Consider the following 24212-nt stretch of genomic DNA (forward strand, 5'->3'; position numbering starts at 1 on the left):
ATACAAGAAATGTTAAACAAGGACCTACAAGAACTAAAGAGCAAACAATGAGGAACAACACAATAAATGCAATTAAAAATTCTCTAGAAGGAATCAATAGCAGAATAACTGAGGCAGAAAATGGATAAGTGATCTGGAAGATAAAATATTGGAAATAACTACCACAGAGCATAATAAAGAAAAAAGAATGAAAAGAATTGAGGACAATCTCAGAGACCTCTGGGACAACATTAAATGCACCAAAACTCGAATTATATGGGACCAAGAAGAAGAAGAGAAAAGAGAGACTGAGAAAATATTTGAAGAGATATTAGTTGAAAACTTCCCTAATGTGGGAAAGGAAATAGTCAATCAAGTCCAGGAAATGCAGAGAGTCCCATACAGGAGAAATCCAAGGAGAAACACACCAAGACACATATTAATCAAACTATCAAAAATTAAATACAAAGAAAAAATATTAAAAGCAACAAGGGAAAAACAACAAATAACATACAAGGGAATCCCTATATGGTTAACATCTGATCTTTCAGCAGAAACTCTGCAAGCCAGATCTTTCAGGAGTGGCAGGACATATTTAAAGTTATGAAGGGAAAAGCCTACAACCAAGGTTAATCTACCCAGCAAGGATCTCATGCAGATTCGATGGAGAAATTAAAAACTTTACAGACACGCAAAAGTTAAGAGAATTCAGCACCACCACACCAGCTTTACAACAAATGCTAAAGGAACTTCTCTAGGCAGGAAACACAAGAGAAGGAAAAGACCTACAATAACAAACCAAAACAATTAAGAAAATGGTAATAGGAACATACATATCAAAAACTACATTAAATGTAAATGGATTAAATTCTCCAACCAAAAGAAGTAGACTGGCTGAATGGATACAAAAACAAGACCCATGTACATGCTGTCTACAAGAGACCCACTTCAGACCTAGGGACACATACAAACTGAAAGTGAGGGCATGGAAAAAATTCCATGCAAATGGATATCAAAAGAAAGCTGGAGTAGCAATTCTTTCATCAGACAAAATAGAATTTAAAATAAAGACTACTACAAGAGACAAAGAAGGACACTACGTAATGATCAAGGGATCAATCAAAGAAGAAAATATAACAATTGTAAATATTTATGCACCCAACATAGGAGCACCTCAATACATAAGGCAAAGGCTAACAGTCATAAAAGGGGAAATCGACAGTAACACAATCACAGCAGGGGACTTTAACACCTGACTTTCACCAATGGATAGATCATTCAAAATGAAAATAAATAAGGAAACACAAGCTTTAAATGATACATTAAATAAGATGGACTTAATTGATATTTATAGGACATTCCATCCAAAAACAACAGAATACACTTTCTTCTGAAGCACTCATGGAACATTCTCCAAGATAGATTATATCTTGGTTCACACATCAAGCCTTGGTAAATTTAAGAAAATTGAAATTGTATAAAGTATCTTTTCCAACCACAACGCTAGAGACTAGATATCAATTACAGAAAAAAATCTTTAAAAAATACAAAAACATGGTGGCTAAAAAATACGCTACTTAATAGCCAAGAGATGACTGAAGAAATCAAAGAGGAAATCAAAAAATACCTAGAAACAAATGACAATGAAAACTCAACAACCCAAAGCCTCTGGGATGCAGCAATAACAGTTCTAAGAGGGAAGTCGATAGCAGTAGAATCCTACATCAATAAACAAGAAACATCTAAAAAAACAACCTGAACTTACACCTAAAGCAATTAGAGAAAGAAGAACAAAAAAAACCAAAGTTAGCAGAAGGAAAGAAATCATAAAGATAAGATCAGAAAAGGAAATGAAGGAATCAATACCAAAGATCAATAAAACTAAAAGCTGGTTCTTTGAGATGATAAACAAAATTCGTAAAACATTAGTCAGGCTCATCAAGAAAAAAGGGAAAGACTCAAATCAATAGAATTAGAAATGAAAAAGGAGAAGTGAAAATTGACACTGAAGAAATACAAAAGTTCATGAGAGATTACTACAAGAAACTATATGCCAGTAAAATGGACAACCTGGAAGAAAAGGACAAATTCTTAGAAAAGCACAACCTTCCAAGACTGAACCAGGAAGAAATAGAAAATATAAACAGACCAATCACAAGCACTGAAATTGAAACTGTGATTAAAAGTCTTCCAACAATCAAAAGCCCAGGACCAGAAGGCTTCACAGGCGAATTCTATCAAACATTTAGAGAAGAGCTAACACCTATCCTTCTCAAACTCTTCCAAAATATAGCAGAAGGAGAAACACTCCCAAACTCATTCTACAAGGCCACCATCACCCTGATACCAAAACCAGACAAAGATGTCACAAAGAAGGAAAACTACAGGCCAATATCACTGATGTACATAAATGCAAAAATACTAGCAAACAGAATCTAACAGCACATTAAAAGGATCATACACCATGATCAAGTGCGGTTTATCCCAGGAATGCAAGGATTCTTCCGTATATGCAAATCAATCAACGTTATACAACATATTAACAAATTGAAGGATAAAAACCATATGATCATCTCAATAGATGCAGAAAAAGCTTTCAACACCCATTTATGATAAAAACGCTCCAGAAAGTAGGCATAGAGGGAACTTACCTCAATATAATAAAGGCCATATATGACAAACCCACAACAACATCATTCTCAATGGTGAAAAAATGAAACCATTACCTCTAAGATCAGGATCAAGACAAGGTTGCCCACTCTCACCACTATTATTCAACATAGTTTTGGAACTTTTAGCCACAGCAATCAGAGAAGAAAGAGAAGTAAAAGTAATCCAAATTGAAAAAGAAGAAGTAAAACTGTCACTGTTTGCAGATGACCGGATACTATACATAGAGAATCCTAAAGATGCTACCAGAGAACTACTAGAGCTAATCAATGAATTTCGTAAAGTAGCAGGATACAAAAGTAATGCACAAGAATCTCTTGCATTCCTATACACTAATAATGAGAAATCTAAAAGAGGAATTTGGAAACACTCCCATTTATCATTGCAACAAAAAGAATAAAATATCTAGGAATAAACCTACCTAAGGAGACAAAAGACCTGTATGCAGAAAACTATAAGACACTGATGAAAGAAATTAAAGATGATACAAACAGATGAAGAGATATACCATGTTCTTGGATTGGAAGAACCAACATCGTGAAAATGACTATACTACCCAAAGAAATCTACAGATTCAATGCAATCCCTGTCAAACTACCAATGGCATTTTTCACAGAACTAGAACAAAAAATTTCATAATTTGTATGAAAACAGAAAAGACCCCGAATAAGCAAAGTAATCTTGAGAAAGAAAAATGGAGCTGGAGGAATCAGGCTCCCTGACTTCACACTATACTACAAAGCTACAGTAATCAAGACAGTATGGTACTGGCATAAAAACAGAAATATAGCTCAATGGAACAGGATAGAAAGCCCAGAGAAAAACCCACGCACATATGGTCACCTTATTTTTGATATAGGAGGCAAAATATACAATGGAGAAAAGATAGCCTCTTCAATAAGTGGTACTGGGAAAACTGGACAGCTACATGTAAAAGAATGAAATTAGAACACTCCTGAACACCATACTCAAAAATAATCTCAAAATGGATTAAAGACCTAAATGTAAGGCTATAAAACTCTAGATGTAAACATAGGCAGAACACTCTATGACATAAATCACCGCAAGATCCTTTATGACCCATCTCATAGAGAAATGGAAATAAAAACAAAAATAAACAAATGGAACCTAATGAAACTTAAAAGCTTTTGCACAGCAAAGGAAAACATAAACAAGACGAAACGACAACCCTTAGAATGGGAGAAAATATTTGCAAATGAAGCAACTGACAAAGGATTAATCTCCAAATATACAAGCAGCTCATGTGTCTCAATATAAAAAAAACAAACAACCCAATCCAAAAATGGGCTGAAGAGCTAAATAGACATTTCCAAAGAGCATATACAGATTGCCAACAAACACATAAAAGGATGCTCAACATCACTAATCATTAGAGAAATGCAAATCAAAACTACAATGAGGTATCATCACACACCAGTCAGAATGGCCATCATCAAAACATCAAAGCAATAAATGCTGGAGAGGGTGTGGAGAAAAGGGAACCCTAATGCACTGTTGACGGGAATGTTAGTTGATATAGCCACTATGGAGAACAGTATGGAGTTTCCTTAAAAACTAAAAATAGAACTACCATATGACTCAGCAATCCCACTACTGAGCATATGCCCTGAGAAAACCATAATTCAAAGAGTCATGTACCACAGTGTTCATTGCAGCTCTATTTACAATAACCAGGATGTGGAAGCAACCTAAGTGTCCATCGACAGAAGAATGGTTAAAGAAGATGTGGCACATATATCCAAAGATATTTCTCAGCAATAAAAAGAAACAAAATTGAGTTATTTGTAGTGAGGTGAATGGACATAGAGACTGTCATACAGAGTGAAGTAAGTCAGTGAAAGAAAAACAAAAACTGTACGCTAACACATATATATGGAATCTAAAAAAAAAAAATGGTTCTGAAGAACCTATGGCAGGATAGGAATAAAGTCACAGGCATAGAGAATGGACTTGAGGACACGGGGAGGGGGAAGGGTAAGTTGGGACAAAGTGAGAGAATAGCATGGACATATATACACTACCAAATGTAAAATAGGTAGCTAGTGGGAAGCAGCCACATAGCACAGGGAGATCAGCTCAGTGTTTTGTGACCACCTAGAGGGGTGGGATAGGGAGGGTGGGAGGGAGGGAGATGCAAGAGGGAAGAGATATGTGGATATATGTATATGTATGACTGATTCACTTTGTTGTTCAGCAGAAGCTAACACATCATCGTAAAGCAATTATACTCCAATAAAGATGTAAAAATAAATATTGTATTTCTTTAAGTACTAATAAATTGACTGACTGCAATAAAAATAAATAAATAAGTAAATATAGCTACCACAATTTGTTAATGATACACAATATAAAAAAGAGGAATATTAAGGCATAAAAAACATAAAATGGAGCAGGGATTAAAGGGGTAGAGTTTTTCATGCAAACAGTTAGGTTGTTAATCAGCTTACAGTAGACTGCTCTATTTGTAAGATATTTATATAAGCCTCACTTACAATATATACACTGAAGAAAAGAGGAATCAATGCATATCACTAAAATCAATTCACAAATAAATTCAGCAGAGGAAGAAAGAAACAAGAGGACTACAAAACAACTAGAAAACAATTAAGATGCCATTAGTTAGTCCTTATTTATCAATAATTACTTTAAATGTAAATTGATTAAATTCTCCAATCAAAAGGCATGAAGTGACTAAATGCATTTTTTAAAATGACCCAAATACATACTGCCTACAAGAGACTCACTTCATCCCTAAGGACACACATCATCTCAGAGTAAAGGGATGGAAGAAAATACCTTATGAACGTGGAAACCATAAGGAAGCAGGCCTAACTATACTTATATCAGACAAAATAGACTTTATGTCAAAAACCATAGCAAAGTGACAAAGAATGTTATTATATAATGATAAAGGGGTCAATTCATCAAAAGGATATAACAATTGTAAAGACTGTATATATTTACAGTCTTTACAATTGCTATATTGTAAAGGGTTTACAAGTACCTCCATGAGCTATGCTCTCATCTCCCATTTACTCTCTGACATCATCTCCTGCTACTCTTCCCCCCTTCTTTCTCCACTGCAGTCACAATGACCTCCCTGTTGTTTCTCAGACATGTCAGCATGCTCCTGCCTTCAAGTCTTTTCACCTTCTGTTTACTTCACCTGGTATTTTCTTCCCTCAGACATAAGCATGGCTCAGTCCCTTACCCCCTTTAATCTTTTGCTCAAATAGTGTTTTCTCATTGTGGCTTTCCCTGACACCCCAGTTTAAAAGTGCACACACATATCAATTCTGGTATTATTTGATTTCTCTTTGCTGCTCTACTTTTGTTCATAGTACCTAGCACCTTCTAATATAAAAATAATTTACTTTATTATCCATCATTTTCCTGGAATTGTTTGTCTTTTTCATTTCCTCAGAATCTAGGACAATGCCTTGCACAAAAAAAGTGCTGAATTAATATATCCATACTAAATGTAAATGTATAAGAATGCATAAGTGTATGACTGTGTAAGAAGGCATAAGCACACATAAAACATTTGTAACCGCAAAGTCTAGTACTCTGGAAGATCAGTACCATTTATATATGATTGACCGCAGAGTGGAATTGTAGAATCCTTTTTTGAAGGAAAACATTGCTTTTTATAAGAATGAAGAGTGAAAGCAAGAAAACTCAATATATTTTCTCTTTTCTTTTTACTGTATGGTTTGAATATTTTGATTCATCTGAAAAGAAAATTAGTTCATATTTTATCATATGTAATATATAATTCACATAAAAATTTCTTCTTTTGTAGAATGCATGTTTGTATAATATTCCATTTTTCTGTTGGATACTTTGTCATTTTCTTATTGATATATATGATTTCATTATGTATTTCCATACTAATTCTTTGTCTTTTATAAGTGTTGCAAATATTTTCTCTCAGTTGGTAGCTTAGCTTTTCACTTCCTTTATGATGTCTCTAATGGAAAAAAATATTAATACCAATGTAATCAAATTTATCCATATTTTATTCTATAGTTAGTACTTTCTGTGCTTTAATACATTCTTTTCTTCCCCAAAGTCAGCAAAATTTACACCAATAAGAATTTTAAACTCTTGTATTTGACACTTAAATTTTTAGTATTTCTAGTGGGTATTTCTGTATGTATTGTGAGATAGAGATCCAAATACATTTTTTTCCTCTTTAGATCCTGAATTTTCTGGCTCTGGTTTTGAATAGTTCTTCCTCTTCCCATGCTACCTGTCACATATTAAATTTCCACATACATGTGCATCTCCTTCAAATTCTCTACTCTGTTGCATTGGTAAATCTGTCTATCCTTGACTCATACCATTCTATTACTATTTAATCACTATAGGCTTATAATTTAACCTTAATTTCTAGTAGGGCAAATCACCTTTCATTGATCATTTTCTTCAGAAGTGACTTGGCTTAAGCTCACTAGTGATCATGAAAATGTAAACAAGACCACAGTGTGACCCCAATTTATTCCCATTCAAATGGCCAAATTAAGTCTGATAATTATTGTGATGGCAGCGATATGGAGCAACATGAATTAGTCGTGGCATTAGAAATTGGTACAACACTTTGAATAGCAATTTGGCATCATTGTGTAAAGCTACACATTTGCATATCCTGAAGATCCAGAAATTTTACTCCTAGATATATACTTAGAGAATATTAAAAGGAAGGAGCACATAGATAGGAGTTATTTGAAATGCTCAAGTTATTTGAAATGTTAAGTTGGAAGTAGGTTACTAGTGGAACATTATACAACTTAGTTAATTGTATAAAAGAAGGTCATATGCAGACCAATGATGGTAACCTATAATTCCATAACTCAGATTGGACTAACTGCTATAACAAGCAAACAAAACTCTCACTGCCATAACACCAAAAAAAAAAAAAAAAATTTACCATTCACTCACACAAAAGTCAATGCAGAAATTCCTAGAAAATTGTCTTTCTTCAGAGCTCTTCTCCAAAATGTGATTCAGGAATCTAGTCTGCTTCCACCTCTGAGCAAAACCATCCCTTACAGCCTGGGAGTCCTTTTCTTCCAGCTGCAGGAAGGGAACAAAAGAGCATGGAAAAGCACACCTATTCTTAACTACTTTGATCTGGAAATAACTTTTTTCCTTTCGTCACATTTCACTAGTAAGAACCAGTTATCTGGTCTGATCTAGAAGCAAGGACAGAGGGGAAGAATGGGGTTGCATGTGGGAAATGTGATCTAGATCTGTGTTTGTAAAAAAGAGCAATGCAGGTCTAGCATGCCCTGCTGCAACTATGCAACAGTGATTAATCCAATTGTGCAGCTACGGTTCTGGTTTTTTTATACACTCTAAACAACTTTATTATTCTTCTGCCATTTCATTTCTATTTTTTTCCTCACAGTTTCATTGAGATATAATTAACATGCAGCACTGTATAAGTTTAAGGTGTACAGCATAATGATTTGACTTACCTACATCATGAAATAATTATCACAATGTTTAATGGACATCCATTATTTTATATAGATGCAACATTAAATAAATAGAAAAAATATTTTTCCTTGTGATGAGAACCCTTAGAATTTACTTTCTTAACAGCTTTCATATATAACATACAGAAGTGTTAATTATTTTTATCACATTGTACATTAATCACTAGTACTTATTTATCTTACAACTGGAAGTTTGTACCTTTCAAATACTTTCATCCAATCTCCCCTCTCCCCACCCGCCGCCTTTCGTAACCACAAATCCAATCCCCTTTTTTTCTGTTTGTTTGTTGATTTGTTTGGTTTTGACGTATAAGTAACCTGCAAAACTATGTTAGTTCCTGGTACCAACACAGTGATTCAATATTTTTATACATTTCAAAATGGTCACCATGATAAGTCTAGTTGTCACCATACAAAGATATTACAAAATTATTGACTATATTCCCCACAGTGTACATTTCATAACTGACTCATTTATTTTGTCACTGAAAGTTTGTACCTCTTAGTTTCCCTCACCTATTTCTCTCCTCCCCTCACCCCCTTCCCTCTGGCAACGACCTGTTTTTTCTCTGTATCTCTAACTCTGTTTCTGTTTGGTCACGTTTTTAAAATTTTTTTATTTGTTTTTTTTTTTAAGATTCCACATATAAGTGAAATAATACACTATTTGTCTTTCTCTGACTTATTTCACTTTACATAATTCCCTCTAGTTCCATCCATGTTGTTGCAAATGGCAAGATTTCATTATCCTAAGGTTCTATCTTTTCAAAGACAAAAATAAAAGCAAGGACTTCCCTGGTGGTGCAGTGGTTAAGAATCTACCTGTCAACGCAGGGGACATGGGTTTGAGCCTTGGCCCAGGAAGATCCCACATGCTGCGGAGCAACTAAGCCCGTGAGCCACAACTACTGAGCCCACGTGCCACAACTACTGAAGGCCATGTGCCTAGAGGCCGTGCTCCACAACAAGAGAAGCCACCACAATGAGAAGCCCGTGCACGGCAACGAAGACTAGCCCCTGCTCACAGCAACTAGAGAAAGTCCGCACACAGCAACGAAGACCCAAAGCAGCCTAAATAAATAAATAAATAAATTTATTTTTTAAAAATTAACCATTCATTTAAAAATAAATAAATAAAAACAAGATTACTACTATTGTTTTCTTTGAAACATACTTCCAGTATATTTTTTCTTATATTGTACTTAGTTTTCTTCCCCCTAATTTAAAATAGCTTTGTCATATTTTTTCTGATAAAAACAGTATGGTTATTGTAAAAAAAAAGTCAGACGCTATAGAAAAAATAATTTTTTTAAGAAAATTCACCTAAATCCCACTACCCAAGATAGCCATTTAACCACTACTGATGGACCTTCTTCCAAGCGTCTCTCAGATAAATATGCCTACACGTATATCACTTCACAGTCCTTTTGCAGCATTCAATGGCTGTAGATTTATTGTACATTTGCAGTGTGTGAGGCTTTGTGCTAAGCGCTCAAGGGCATTAACCTATTTAAGAATAGCAATATTATAAACTAAGTAGAATTATTATCTATATTTCATAGATGAGAAAATTGAGGCTAGGAGAAGTTAAGTAATCCACTCACAGTCCCAAGGCTTAGTGATAACAGAGTGAAGATTCAAACTCAAATCTGCGAGATCCCAAAGCCTAAGCTTTTAAGTAGTGCCCTATGCTGTCAGATATTCTCTGATGCACCTACTACTCCCTATTGATAGAGTCTCTAGGTAATTTCCTTTCTAAACCGCAGACCACACAGAAACGAGAATAGACATGTCTTTGAACTTTCTGTACTTTTCTGTGTATCTCTTTGTCATCAGTTCCCTCCAGAAAGTTTTCACAAATCAGTCTCTTACTTTCATACATACTGCTTTCTTAAAAAGCTGTGCAAAGGTTGAATATGTAAAAATGAAGCTTGCTGGCAGGTAAATGCCACATAAGATACCTCTCAATGGTCGTTGCTTTTCCACTGATCTGCAGAGCCAAATTTGTTACATGAAAGTCAATTTATACCACTCAGACTTTGGAAATACTTCCATTTATGGTATGTATTGACGTGCAATTTTTAATTTATTTTATACCAGCTCAATGGTTCTCAGATATCATGTTTTGTACCCCTCAATTAGAAAACATCTTTCTAAATCAGAACACCTAGATTCATGTAGTTTGTTGGTCACAGATACTCCATGTTGCATGCATGTGGATTAATGGTTCATTAACTTGTTCTTTTACTAAACTCTCACATCGTTTGGAGTGTGTTGTTTTGATTACCTTTTAGTAAGTGTTCGTTGTTGTATATTGGAAAGGCATGGTCTTGGACATCAGATAGAAGTGGCCACAAATACCAAGTCTGCATTTTTAATAGTTGTGTAAATGTGGGTGAGGCACTTTGCATTTCTGAACTTCAGTTACCTTATTTTGAAAGATGCTTTAGCATTCTTCAAGCACTATTGAGAATACACGATTATGAAATAGATGAACCTAAAATAAGTAATCAATAAATTTGTTTCCTTCCTTCCTAAAAAAAACAAATCTATGGATATTTATTTATAACATCTGAAACTGTGGCTTATAGTAATGTCAAAATAGGGCCTAAATTACCCTCCCACTAATAAGGTATGAAAACACAAGTTTTCCCAGATTAACCAATACTGGGTCTTATCAATCATTTTAGCCATTGCAAACATATAGGTGAAAGGTTAATGTTTATATCTTCTTCAGTTTCAATTGCTTTGATTACTAGTAAAGCTGATAATATTTTACAAATTTCCTTTCAGTAATTTTTGCCCATTTCCTTTGGAATGTTTGTACCTTTCTTTTTATTTGTGAGAGTGTGCTGTCATATTTATTACAACTATTTTTCTACTAAATTTCCTGACTATTGCAATGCTAGTAATACATAAAAAGTGAGAGTACTAGGTATATACTGGTTTATTCACTTTCACAGGAACTACACATACTTCCTGCAAACCTCAAGAGTGCCTTTTCTAACAGAAAACCTCAGCTTAAAAGTACAGATAAAATATTTTAGTTTGCATATTTCTTGTGTAAGATCTAGACCAGGGGTTTCTCCATGAGGGGAAAGTATCTTGTTGCTCTGACATTTTGTTTGGGGACTCTCATTTAATCCATAATGAATAAAACACTGCTTATTACTCAGAGCTCTTCTACTATGTGTTCCTTACTTATTAATTAGGTGACTTATAAAGAAACACCACTTAAAATGGAGTACAAGAAACTATGCCACAGATACCAGTAGAGGCTCTACCACAAACTAGTTTTGAGGAATCAGCCAACCAGTGACTGTCAGTGACTCAGTGCTTCTATCTTTACTTTCATTAACCTCTTGGACATATGATGGAAGCTGGTAGTATTATGTCTACAAAATACTCAGATAATATACAAAGTACAAGTGTAATTTGTAACCATGCTCTTTCTCTTTTGCCATGTAGATCATAGTATGTCAGACAATAATGCAGGTAAAGAAGTGAAATTAAGGAAATTAGGTAGCTCAAGGGTATGTTTTTATGTTCAAGTTCAGGATAATTAAAAGGCAAAGAGGAGAGGGAGAGAGAGAGAAAAAATAGTACCTAATATAAATTGAATGAGTAGCCTGTTCTCACTCCCAAGGGTTTCTAAGCAGAGTTTTGCAGGTACTGCCAATGGGTACTGTGAAAACAAGTGGCCTTCATACTTTGATTTTCAAGTTGCCACCAAAATCTCTCCTGACCCAAAGCAATACTCCCATGATTCTGACATAATATCAGAAATCCCTCCATTAAAGTCATTTACTCATAAAATTACACCTTCATTCAACAAAAACAGTTTTTATTATGTGTAAGATACCATCTTAGAAATAAGGGAAAAGAAAAGAATAAGGTATGACTCATGTTCTGGTGAGTGATATATATCTATATCTACAGACATATAGATATATATCATAATCCATTGCAACACGACCTGTACTATCATAGCTTGATTAATTACTTGAAAAGGAACATTGAATCTCCAGGAGTCACAAACAATCCTGGGGGTGCATAGAGCATAGAGCCTCCCTCTCAGATATTAACAGTGAATTATGGTTAATACATTACATAATAGAATGTCACTCTATGAAGCAAGAAGGTCCCTAAGGAAGCTCACAGAGAAGATAATTCTGAAGAAAGAACGTGGGAAGATTGGCTCTATTGGCATTTTCCCAAGTGTTTTATACCAAACACTAGTTTTGAAAGTTATTCTATGAAAAAAGAAGATGGGGTCCACTTCTAATAAGCTTGGGATATTTTTGTGTATTATTAAATCACAGTATACATCACCATATTAAAAGTTCTGAGAAGACCTGCAGTAAAATTTAGCTAACCCAGCTTTTCCCAAATATTTTTAACTTACAGAACCTTTTTCATAGAAGACTTAAACAAACTGGAGATGTATTTTAGAAATGCTAATCCAGTGCATTGGTATTCTGTCTAGCGAGGGCCATACTAAAAGTTAGGTGTGATGGGGTGGGTGCTAAACATAGCACTGTCTAAACTAGTAAGCACAGGAGTCATTTTAAGTTTTGTTTTCCTTTTTTTCAGAAGGCTGACATTTTGGCCACAAAGTCTGCCATAATCTTAAAATCCTCTGTCATGCAGAATTCAAACACTTACAGGTTTCCTAAACTGGATGTCAGGTAGCCTCAATCTGCCTGGAAAGAAATATACCTGAGGCCTGACATCCATGGGCAGCAGCCATCCTAAGGAGCCTTTCCTTGAGAAGCCACATACTGCAATGGAAACCACGAGCTGTAAAGTCACATCGTTCAATCTTATCCTGATCCTGGTTCAGTTGATACAAGATGTGTTACACGAAGGCGAATCAAGATCATCCCACCTCACAGACATCAGAATTAGAAACGGAACATATAACTTGTCTGGATCATAGGAGGGACTCAATAAATGGCAGTGATTACAGTCAAAAGATAGTCACTGAAACCAACGCAAAGACTCAAAACTAGAGCCAAGACTGCCAGAAAAGTTGGTGACAAGAGAGGAATGTGGTTTTTATGAGAGGTTATGATTTTATTTTTATGAATACTAATGACTGATTTTTTGGAGTCAGCCAAACCTATGATCCTCTGTTTCCCTTACCTGATCTCCTCCCCATACTTGAAATACCAGGAGGAAGATGTATGTCACTAGACAACTTTGACCTCAGGCTAGAAGACATTTCCATCTTCCCGATGAAGGATCACTCACAAATACAATAAGACTTCTTTATTGTGGAATAATTAGTGTGTGAGTGTTATGGATGACCTAACTCTCTGATTAACCAAAACAATTTTTAACTTTATTCTTTACTGAAAATTTTTCCAATTTTTTTTTCTGATAGAGCAGAGGAAAAATACTGAATCCTTAATGATTGAGCCTCAGTCAACACATTTCATATTAGTACCACAGACCAATAACCGATACACAAAACCTAGAAGGATTCTGACAATGTATGCATTCACTTAAAGAACATATGATACTAGATTGAACCTGAGTGGGTCCCCAAAGTTGATTCCAAAAACAAATTGATCAAATGTTGTCTTATCAGAGTCTTAGCCTGGATATTCCATATAAAAGAGCAGCCACCATCCCACTCCTAAAATTTCTTGTCACCTGCTTTATTTGGACTCATAGCTCTTATCATCACCTTTGACACATCTTTGTATATTCTGTGTATTGTTCTTCTCTCTCTACTAGAATCTAATGTCCTAAGAGCTGAGACTGTTTCAGTCTTGAATTCTCAGTGCCTATAATGTAGGAATTCAATAAGCATTTATTGATTAAATAAAGGAATAGAAACTGATTCTCTTGTCATTTTCTTCTAAGAACTAAAAAGAGAAGCCCTGTTCAATTTAACTTGGAGCAAACTATTATACTTTACACTGATAGTATCCTAGTATGATGAAATATATGCAGAGGGAAAAGGTTAAAGTATATGGGGACTAGAATAGATCTTAAAAGTGATCTAGCCAATCCACTATCTTTTTATGAATGGGAAAACAAATTACACTTACGGATGCACACAGTTCAATGCATTTTGAGAAATGAATGCACCTCTGTAACTAGTACCACAAGACATAGAACATTTCTGTTGCCCTTTGTGTCCTTTCCCACTCAATCCTCTCCATCCCCGGGCCCAGGCAACAACTGACCTGCTTTCTGTCACTATAGATTAGTTTGCCTGTTCTAGAATTTTATATAAATGGAAGCATACAGTGTGTCATCTTTTGAGTCTGCTTTCTTTTACACAGCATTGTGTTTTCAAGATTCATCTATATTGTTCCATGCATCTGAAGTTCGTTTCATTTTATTGCTGAATACTATTTCATGGCATGGATTTAGAACAATTTGTTTATCTAGTCACCTGCTGATGGACATTTGGGTTGTTTCTAGTTGTGGGCTTTTATTAATAAATTTGCTATGAATACTCTTAAAAAGCAAAATTACAGTTATGGACAACACCAGGAAACTAATGCCTGTTCTGTCACATCCCTAGGGCAGGGCTCAGTGGAAGTCAGAAGAGTGACCCCGCCAACAAAAAATGTGATATAGGGCTTCCCTGGTAGTGCAGTGATTAAGAATCCACCGGCCAATGCAGGGAACACGGGTTCGAGCCCTGGTCCAGGAAGATCCCACATGCCACAGAACAACTAAGTCCATGCGCCACAACTCCTGAGCTTGCATTCTAGAGCCCATGAGCCACAACTACTGAAGCCCACGAACCACAACTACTGAAGCCCGCGTGCCTAGAGACCGCGCTCTGCAACAAGAGAAGCCACCGCAATGAGAAGCCTGCGCACTGCAACCCAGAGTAGACCCTGCTTTCCGCAACTAGGGAAAAGCCAATGCGTAGCAATGAAGACCCAATGCAGCCAAAAATAAATAAATAAAATAAATACATTTTAAAAAAATAAAAGAATAAAGAGATGAGATTGACAAACATGAATCATTTTTTCAAAAATGTGATCTATATGGGGGAGAATGACTAATGCATTTCTTTGTTTGCTTTTCCAACTACACAAGACAGAGCCCCCGTGGAAAAAGTACACAGCGATAGGTTCATGTGGTGGATGCATGCTTGCACGCTAGTCTTCCCCCATCACCTGCAGTGGCTCCTTTTCTGCGATCCTCTTCGCAGTTCACTGCATCCAACCGGGACAGACATTAAAGTAAAATTAAGTATGAACTGCATTGTGACCTGGGAAATCCACACAACTCTAACCCATCTACTTCCCTTCTTTCTGTAAATGACATTACTCAAGTAACTTTTAAAAAATTCAAAGTGTTGATCATCATCTTCTTTTTAAGAGTTGTGATTAGTACCCCTAATTTCATTATACATTTTCTTACTTATGGTATTTTAATATGTTCCATAATAAGCTATAAATGTAAAGCTGTCCCCGAAAATTTCCCTCAAATACCTATAAAAGTTTTATACTCCCCTTTGCTGCTTAGCTGAGTTTACAGCTTACCTTTTCCTTCTCTTTACGACCATGATCATTTTTCTTTGGATCACAGACAATAGTCTACAAAAATGAGTCACCATATTTGCACCAATCTCTACACTCCCAGAGCCTCCCATTTTTTTTTTTAGTTCTTGTTTCTTCTTTCTTTCCTCATGTCACTTATATTATCCCTGCTGTAGGAATTTACTTAATCTTTGTATTATTATCTCCTATTGGAATAAAGCCTATTAATTTCTGAGTTTACCATCAAAACCAAAGATGGAATCATCCTCCCACTGTTAGAATCAGTTGATAGTCCTAACATTTAAAAAACATGTCTTTAGATATTCAGCATCTGGATTTTTCTTACATAGTCAAAATAAATTTGTTAGGGGTATTTACTTTGCATAACTGACATGAAAGGAGTTTAATAAATGTGTAAACTTTGCGAATTTAGTGCCTAAACTGTTAGTGTGAGGAAATGCTAACACTTTTATTAAACAGTTCCTAGAAGTGAATGTATGAATGTATTGAAAGAAGGTAGAAAAATTACACGTGCACTTAAGTATTTCTGGCAGGGATATCTCCACCAAAAACAAAAACAAAAAACAAAAACAAAATGGTGCACATATAGAAACAAAAATGGTGCACATATAGAAATTCAAGGAAGCAAATATCAAAATGAAGAAGACTTTTTTTCTATTCAGTGGGGAGAAGAGAGTGAATTAATTATTCAGGTATTATGCCTATGATGGAGTTAGTCATTGAAATATATTAATGTGGGTTTTTTCCCTTTCCACATTTGTGTCTGTAGTGGGTATTTGCCAGAATGGTGGCAATATGACTTCCTATGTCTATGGACATTCCCATATCATAGTCCTTTCTCCCAATGTAGAGTCCTGAGTCCATCTCCAACCTGTCATTGTCATATGGCTTAGACTGAACCAATCAAACTACCGCTACAAGTTTGGATTTGGAAGAGATTAATATGCAGATAGAATGCTCCACATGGAATCCATGTTTTGGGAGAATTTTATGATTGTGGACAAAAGCCATGGAGTTTGTTTTTAGTTAACTGACTTTATTTTTAAGGTCAGTTTTAGTTTCACAGCAAAATTGAGCAGAAAGTACAGAGTCCCCATATATCCCCTTGCCCCACACACATGTATAGCCTCCCCCTATCATCATCCCACACCAGAGGGGTCCATTTGTTCCACTGATGAACCTACATTGACACATCGTCACCCAAAGTCCACAGTTTCCATTAGGACACAATCTCTGTGCTTTCCATTCTATGGGTTTTGACAAATGTACCCACCCTTTACAGCTTCATACAGAATAGTTTTAGCACCCCAAAACTCACCTGTGCTCCACCTATTCATCCCTCCCTCAGGCTAAATTTCCGGAAACCACCACTCTTTACTGCCTCCATAGTTTGCCTTTTCCAAAATGCCATATAATTAAAATCATATATTATGTAGTCTTTTCACATTGACTTCTTGCACTTAATAGTATATTTTTAAGTTCCTTCCATGTCTTTTGTGACTTGATTGCTCATTTCTCTTTACTACTGAATAATATTTCATTGTATGGGTGCAGCAGAGTTTATTTATCCAGTCTCCTGTCGAAGGACATCTTGGTTGCAAGGACATCTTGGTTTGGGCAATTTTGAAAAAAAGCTATTACAACATCCATGTGCAGGTTGTGTGTGAGCATATGTTTTCAACTCCTTTGGGCACATTCCAAGGATAGCAAGTGATGGATCATATGGCAAGACTATGTTTAGCTTTGTGAGGGACTGCCAAACTATTCATAAGTGGCTGCGCCACTTTGCATTCCCACCAATAATGAATGAGAATTCCTGTTGCTCCAAATCCTTGCCTTCATTTGGTGTTGTTAGTGTTTTCAATTTTTACCATTGTAATAGGTGTGTAGTGGTATGTCATTATTATTTTAATTTGCAATTTCCTGATGAGGTATGATGTTGAGCATCTCTTCCTTTGTTTATTTTCCATCTGTATATCTCCTTTGGTGAGGTATTTGTTAAAATCTTTTGCCTGGGTTCTTTAGTCAAGTTGTTTGTTTTCTTATTGTTGAGTTCTAAGAGCTCTATGCATGCTTTGGGTAACAGTCCTTTATCAGATATGTCTTTTGAAAGTATTTTCTCCTAACCTGTGGCTTATCTTCTCCTTCTCTTGACAGTCTTTCACAGAACAGAAGTTTATAATTTTAATGAGCTCCAACTTAATTTTTTCTCTTAAGGAGCAGACCTTTGGCTTTATACCTAAAGCAAAAATAATCTCCAAACACAAGGGCATCTAGATTTTCTCCTATGTCATGTTCTAGATGTTTCATAATTTTGTGTTTTACACTTGGCCTATGATACATTTTGAGTTAATTTTTCTTGAAACGTGTAAGGTCTGTGTCTAGATTTTTTTTTTTTTTTGCTTGTGGATACCCAGTTGTTCCAGAACTATTTATTGAAAAGATTATCCCTTCTCCCATCATACCCACTCTAAGAAGAGTTGTACATTACCACTCTCTTTCCTGAGGCTGAGATATCACAGAAAGTCACTATCTGAGATCAGGCTCAGTTTCTTAATAACTGTGTGCTCTTAGCCAAGACAATCAATCTCTCTGTGGCTCAGTTTTCTTACCATTTAAATTTCAGTGACAGTTTTAGACTCGCTGTATTCTTACATCTAATATCTACGAACAAATGTAATACTCTACAAGTATTACAATCACAGTGGAAGAATTTCCTAGCGAAGAGAGAAACATGTGACGTCTTTCTTCAAACTAGCTAAGGATGCATCTTTCATTTCCTATTTAATAATCGTAACTCATACTTATATATAAATTCAGAAAAATTTTAGAGAACATTCTTGGTATAATTCTCCCCTTCTCTCTGTTATTTCTATTTCTTGATCATGTCCATATTATTACCTATTTCAAATGCTGTACTGCAATTGGTTTTCTTACATCATAGTGTCATCTGCTGGATTGTGAGTTCCTGGAGAACAGAAGTGGTGTTTTAATTATCTTGACATATACTAAGCTTAACAAGCTGCCTGTCTTATAGCAAGTACTCAAAACTATTTGCTGAATTGAACCTCCTGTTAATAAAGTTTATTTTCTGTTATACATAATTTTAGAAATATGAAAGTATAGAATGAAGGATATAATGTAATTTGTTATTCCTCCCATTCATCCCCAGAATATTAATTGACCCCCTCCCACCATTCTGTGCTAGGCAAGGGGACCTGGTGTCACACAAGCAGCTTCCAGTCTAAATACAGGATTGGGGTGAGGGAAGCACAGACAGGCAAAGGAGTCATTTCAATATAAATTGGTAAGATTTAGGTTAAAGTTAAGTATAAGATGCCACAGAAGCACAAAAGAGGGGTTGCAGTCACTAAAAATACAAATTAATATTGTAAGATCTCTCCTTCTTAGATTATTTCATTGAATTGAATTGAAGTCCAAAAGACCACAGGGTTATTGTTAGTAGACTCAGGTCCTACCTAAGTGATTCAAAACATCCAGTCAGTTAGTTAAAAGTTATGTGCACTATTTGGTTGAAACCTCTTAGCCTTACCTAGCTCCCTTAGATAATGTGATAACAAGATATGTATACCTATATTCTTCCACATATATTATTATCTTTTGAAAACCTCTAGAGTTTGGAAGACATTTGGGAAACTCAAGTACATGTTCAGTCAGGAAACTTTCCTTTCATCTTCTGTGACTTTGCTAGGTCTCACCCCTCATAAAACAAGTGTTTTCTTCTTAGTGTTTCATTTAAGACCAGCTTTGAACATTATTGTAGGCAAATATCAATGAGAAAAGACAGATGACACCACCCTTTGCTAGGAGGCACTGTGTTAATCATTTCCTCTCTGGTTCACTAGTTGGATGACTAGAAGTAAGCTGATTCCAACAAGCTGCCCTCAGTTACCCTCTGAAAATACTTGACATTGCTGACTCTCCCCTTAGGACTAGTAAAACAGTCCTTTCTCTTCCCTTGAAACTATCTAGGTTTGATCATCTCTTAACTATTTAAAATCACATAGAAGTGGATGTATACATCATCAGCTACTTGGATAGTAGAGTCATACACATGAATCAAATTAGCAACTTAATAAGAACAGGGGGGCATGAGTCTGGGGTGCTAAGTGACCAGGTGAAGTAATGTTAATTAAAACGTTACTGCAAATTGTGATCACATTCAAAAAATGTTCCAGGTGACAGTGTTTGGAATGTTAAAATCTTACTGGCAAAACAAAAAAGCATGACTTGTATGATAACTAGAGTAGTGACAGTTATGGAAATCACAGAAAGGCAGTGAGATCATTGCCCAATTTGAGGAGAATTGATTTTTGTTGGAATAAAGTATCTTTCCATCAAAAGTCTAATCTTTGCTACTTTGGCAAATGAAAGAACTCGCAAGTTGTATTTTTTTTCCTTTCTTTTAAGGAGATCAAATGAGACACAGAGGTATGAGAATTTGCTCCAGATCAAACTTGAATGAAGCTAATTTTTGAGTAGTGAACCCTCAGAATGGGACCTCAATAGTGGTTGGATCATTTTCTCCTTTATTCCATAAAGATAGAACTCCATTATGAAGACAGGTTGAAATAGATTTTAAATTGTCATTGTCACAGTTGTCACCTATAACTCATGTGTAGAGAACCATTTTGCACTAGAACCTAAAAATGATGAATATATCTTTCATCGCTGATAAACACTGACCAAAATCTCTCCCATCATGGATACCATCAACGAAGTACAGTTAGGACAGAAATAGAACACAAATGATGTATTATTTTTCCCAATATGTAATGAATAAACTTTGGGACTGTTCTTAATAATAAACATGTATTAATTAGAGCATCTAAATGAATATGAAAGACATAAAAATATTAAAACAATAATTTGACTCATGCAGCACTTTTATAAAAGGTGAATATAATGTAATGAGTCCATGAGCTTTAAAGGGAAATGAGCTGCCTGGCTAGTGAGGGGACAAGATGCCAGAGGGTCACTACCCACTCAGGGTCACAGCTGTACTGCTGGATTGTTGGGCTCCTGTAGGCTTGGTCTGGCTCACATTTCTCCTGGTGGACTTTATTGTTCGGACTGCTTTTTTCACCCATTCAACTTGTGGATCAGCACAGACTTTAAGGCCACGTCTGGTAATAAATCTGCAATGCAAAGAAAAAATAGACAAAGTTAGTCACATCCTCAAAGCCTTGGGACCAGAAGTTAAGATCAGATCATATATAAGAGATCTTGTGCAGAAATGACTGGGCGAAACAGTCTTTCAGATTCAGGAGAACATAAATGAAAATCTTTCCTCTGCAATCTATTTTCCCATAAAGGAGAAATAGCTCCAGGTAATACCCAGATCCCTGGCTCAGCATAAATTGCAGGCTCCTTTTCTCATCATTGCTACCAGGTGATGTAATTAAACTGGACATTTGAGGTCATCTAGTCCAATTATTACATATCATCTTCTTTTTCAAATTTAAACACACTCATCTTATTTTCTGGACAAAAGGTAATTTCTTTATCATATTTTGGGAGGTAAAGTTGCAATTGTGTGTTGGGAAGAGTTGCTGTTCTGAAGATGAGATCCTAGAAAGAGAACGGTACCATGTAGGCTAGTTGTTGACACTATTCCTCGAGATATGGCAACTGATAAAATATGGCACTCTACTCCAGCCCACCATAAGGGCAGAGAAAGGCAGGGAAGGGGAAGGATGGGAAGGGAGGCATCCCACACCAGTGTGTCTCTACGGTCAAATCCTGATCTGAGACAGCCAGCTCTAAACCTAACCCTCGGGACTGAGCATATTATTCATCTGATTCCCAGTTAGATTCTTCTGCTAAGATAAAGCAGAAAGGAGGGTGATAGTCTTCACTCGGTTGCCAATTTTTTGTCATAAACATTGTTTGGGGCTACATAAAGACATGGTTCATATGGAAAAACAGAAAGACTATTGGTTACGTTGAGGTTTTCCTCCTTGTTGACATTTTTCCTGAGGAGGGCAGCATTTCTATATACTGTGTTCCATCAAACCCAGATTTGGGGGAGAGCAACTCACATCACTGCTTTCATGGGGCCCTCCTTGATGGTGTAGGTCTTGATTTTTTTAATTGGCAGTTGCTGGGTAGTCAGACTCACACAGATGGTCTTTTCTAGAACTTCACTCCCCACACCTAGGAAAGAAAACCATGTAAATAAAAATAAAATATAATTTCTAATACTATAAATAAACCAACAAAGAGTGACATGATAAAGAATAATTTGGGAAAGGAACACTAAATATGGGAGAGGTAGCTCATTTTTGACTGAATAAATAAAGGCATTCTCATTTTAAATGGTAAAATGTAAAATATGTGAAAGAAGTAGTTCATAAAGTACTCCTCCTCAATAGAAATGGTCCAGGGGATTAAACTTTTTATGTGTAGAGAACATCTTACATTAGAGAAGGGAAAATTACTTGGAAGAGTGAATAATAGTAAGGGTTTTCTAAAATCTAAAAAGGATTTCTAAGTGCTGATTTCCTCCTAAGTTGAAGAGACTGGTATTTGCTTCTCAAGGAAGTAAATATTCTCAGAGACTATTTCTTAGAGAAATATTCAGCAAAAAAGCATCTAAAATAATAGCTGATGATGACAAAGTTTGAGCTACAGTGTTGCTGATATCAGAAGTCTTTCTATAAACATGAAACTGAGCAGAAGGTAGTCACTAACATTGCTCTTCATCTCTCCTTCTTTCCATCACACAATATCCAGCCTGTACATTCTTAACCCTCTACATTTGCCTATTTATTTATTTACTTATTTTTTATTTTTTGCCAATTTATTTCTAATGCTGAACTATCTCTGAACCCAATGAAAGAGGGAAATACCCAAGTGTCTACAGTCTTCCTCAGTCTTCTTTCCCCTACCCATACATGGGTTTCCACCAAATGGCAGAATATTGTCTCAGAAAAATGCCAGCCAGCCATGGTTAAGACAACATTTGGCCTAAACTTTTTGTTTCATCAATATTTTTTTTATTTGGGGCACAATTTCAGGGAGTTCCAGACATTGCCATCTCTATTTACAGACACCCTTGGCATCCACGATCAGGTTCAGATATTCTAGTCTAAGTAATAAGTCTACGGATTAGGAAGTTGAAAGGACAGTTAACTGAAACGTTAATTATACCCAAAGGATATTCTCTCTTGTTGCCAGAGCCACAAGGAGCTCCAACCAGCTGGGAAAAAATGATCCTTTAAGAAATATGTGTAGAATGCTCAGGTAAGTCTCAGTGTAGTTAAGTCTCATCTGGGTATGTCTTGTAGGTTTATTTGATTGTATATAAGACGTTGATATTTGTTCGCACTTATGGTCTCTTATAAACTCAAGAAATTGATCATCAGCAGGAACAACATTCATAGAAGTAATAATAGACTCTCCTACACACTTAAAGGTAATATTGATTTCCTGGATATGAAGGTATGAGCTACCAGTCATTTTTGTTTTCATAGGAAACATTGATTTCCTTCAGAACATACACCCTCTAGCTCATTCCCGCATTGTAAACTGTCAAAATCTGGAGAATTTTCAAGATCAATACTAAATAGGCAAAAGCTTCAAAGTCGTCATCACCATTCCACAGCGAACATTAATCAAGAAGTTAGGACTTGTGTGGAAACCTGATAAGTGATTATAAGATTTATTTCATTTTAATCCCTGGTAGGCGTATCGGTTATAACATTCTTCTTATAGATAAGTAAGCATAGGCACAAAGAGGTGAAGAAATTTACCCCAAATCACCCAATTGTGAAAACTAGGAGCCCAGATTGTGACCAAGTTCTATCTTCAAAATCTACAAAGTCTCCTAGAGTCAAATTATTCCCATTTTCACTAGGGAAGTCTGAGGCTAAGCTGGGCGAAAGTTTACTGCAGTCAAAGCTTGAGTCAAAACGAAAATGTGTGGCCACTGCCTGCATACATAGATGCTCCTTCTCTCATAAATAAGCTTTTGACTTACCTTCCACAGTGTATGCAGCGAGACAGCAGATCCCGAGGAAGGCCAGGATGAGAAGTCTCATGGCTGAGGTCCTGATGAGCTGTGCAGCAAGAGGCTGAGGAACTGATCCTTTCAGTCTCTTTTATTCCTCCAATGATCAGCGCACTTCCTGTGGTGAGAGGGCGCTTTCGAGGTGGGTGTGGAATCATGGAAAGTCTTTGCAATACTGATGCTTTCTTTGGTTGAAAAAATAAGTTCCTTTGTCCCCACTCATACTAACCCAACACCTTGTGGCCTTTTCTCCTCCTCCTGTGGTTAACGTGTCCGTGAAACCAAATATGTGCACAGAAGAAACATAGTTGTCTTATCTCCTGCCACCAGTCTAAATTCAAACCTTCCACTGCACACATGCCCCAAGGCCATGCCAGTGTCATGGCCCAGCACAGGGACAGTGTAAAGGAAACAAGGTGGAGTGGTCCCTGTGGTCCATCTCCCCCACCTGCCTCATGTAACCTCAGCTGTGAC

The 24212-nt window shown here is 36.1% G+C and overlaps 1 protein-coding gene across 2 annotated transcripts in view; it reads right to left on the minus strand.

Annotated features, from left to right (window-relative positions):
* Positions 1-23906, minus strand: part of LOC101284912 (lymphotactin) — a 32565-nt gene extending 8659 nt beyond the window's left edge. The window contains exons 1-3 of one of the 2 annotated variants that reach the window (XM_004269730.4): positions 23709-23876; positions 21769-21883; positions 20523-20865 (exon numbers count right to left, since the gene is read on the minus strand). In XM_004269730.4, the coding sequence (XP_004269778.1) occupies positions 20706-20865; positions 21769-21883; positions 23709-23769 (336 nt within the window). In that variant the 5' untranslated portion in view covers positions 23770-23876 and the 3' untranslated portion in view covers positions 20523-20705. Of the gene's footprint in view, positions 1-20522; positions 20866-21768; positions 21884-23708 lie in introns of those variants that run through there. The other variant, XM_049716196.1, reaches the window with a different exon arrangement.
* Positions 23907-24212: the final 306 nt, after the last annotated feature.

This window comes from Orcinus orca, chromosome 1 (assembly GCF_937001465.1).
Source record: "Orcinus orca chromosome 1, mOrcOrc1.1, whole genome shotgun sequence".
NCBI lineage: Eukaryota > Metazoa > Chordata > Mammalia > Artiodactyla > Delphinidae > Orcinus > Orcinus orca.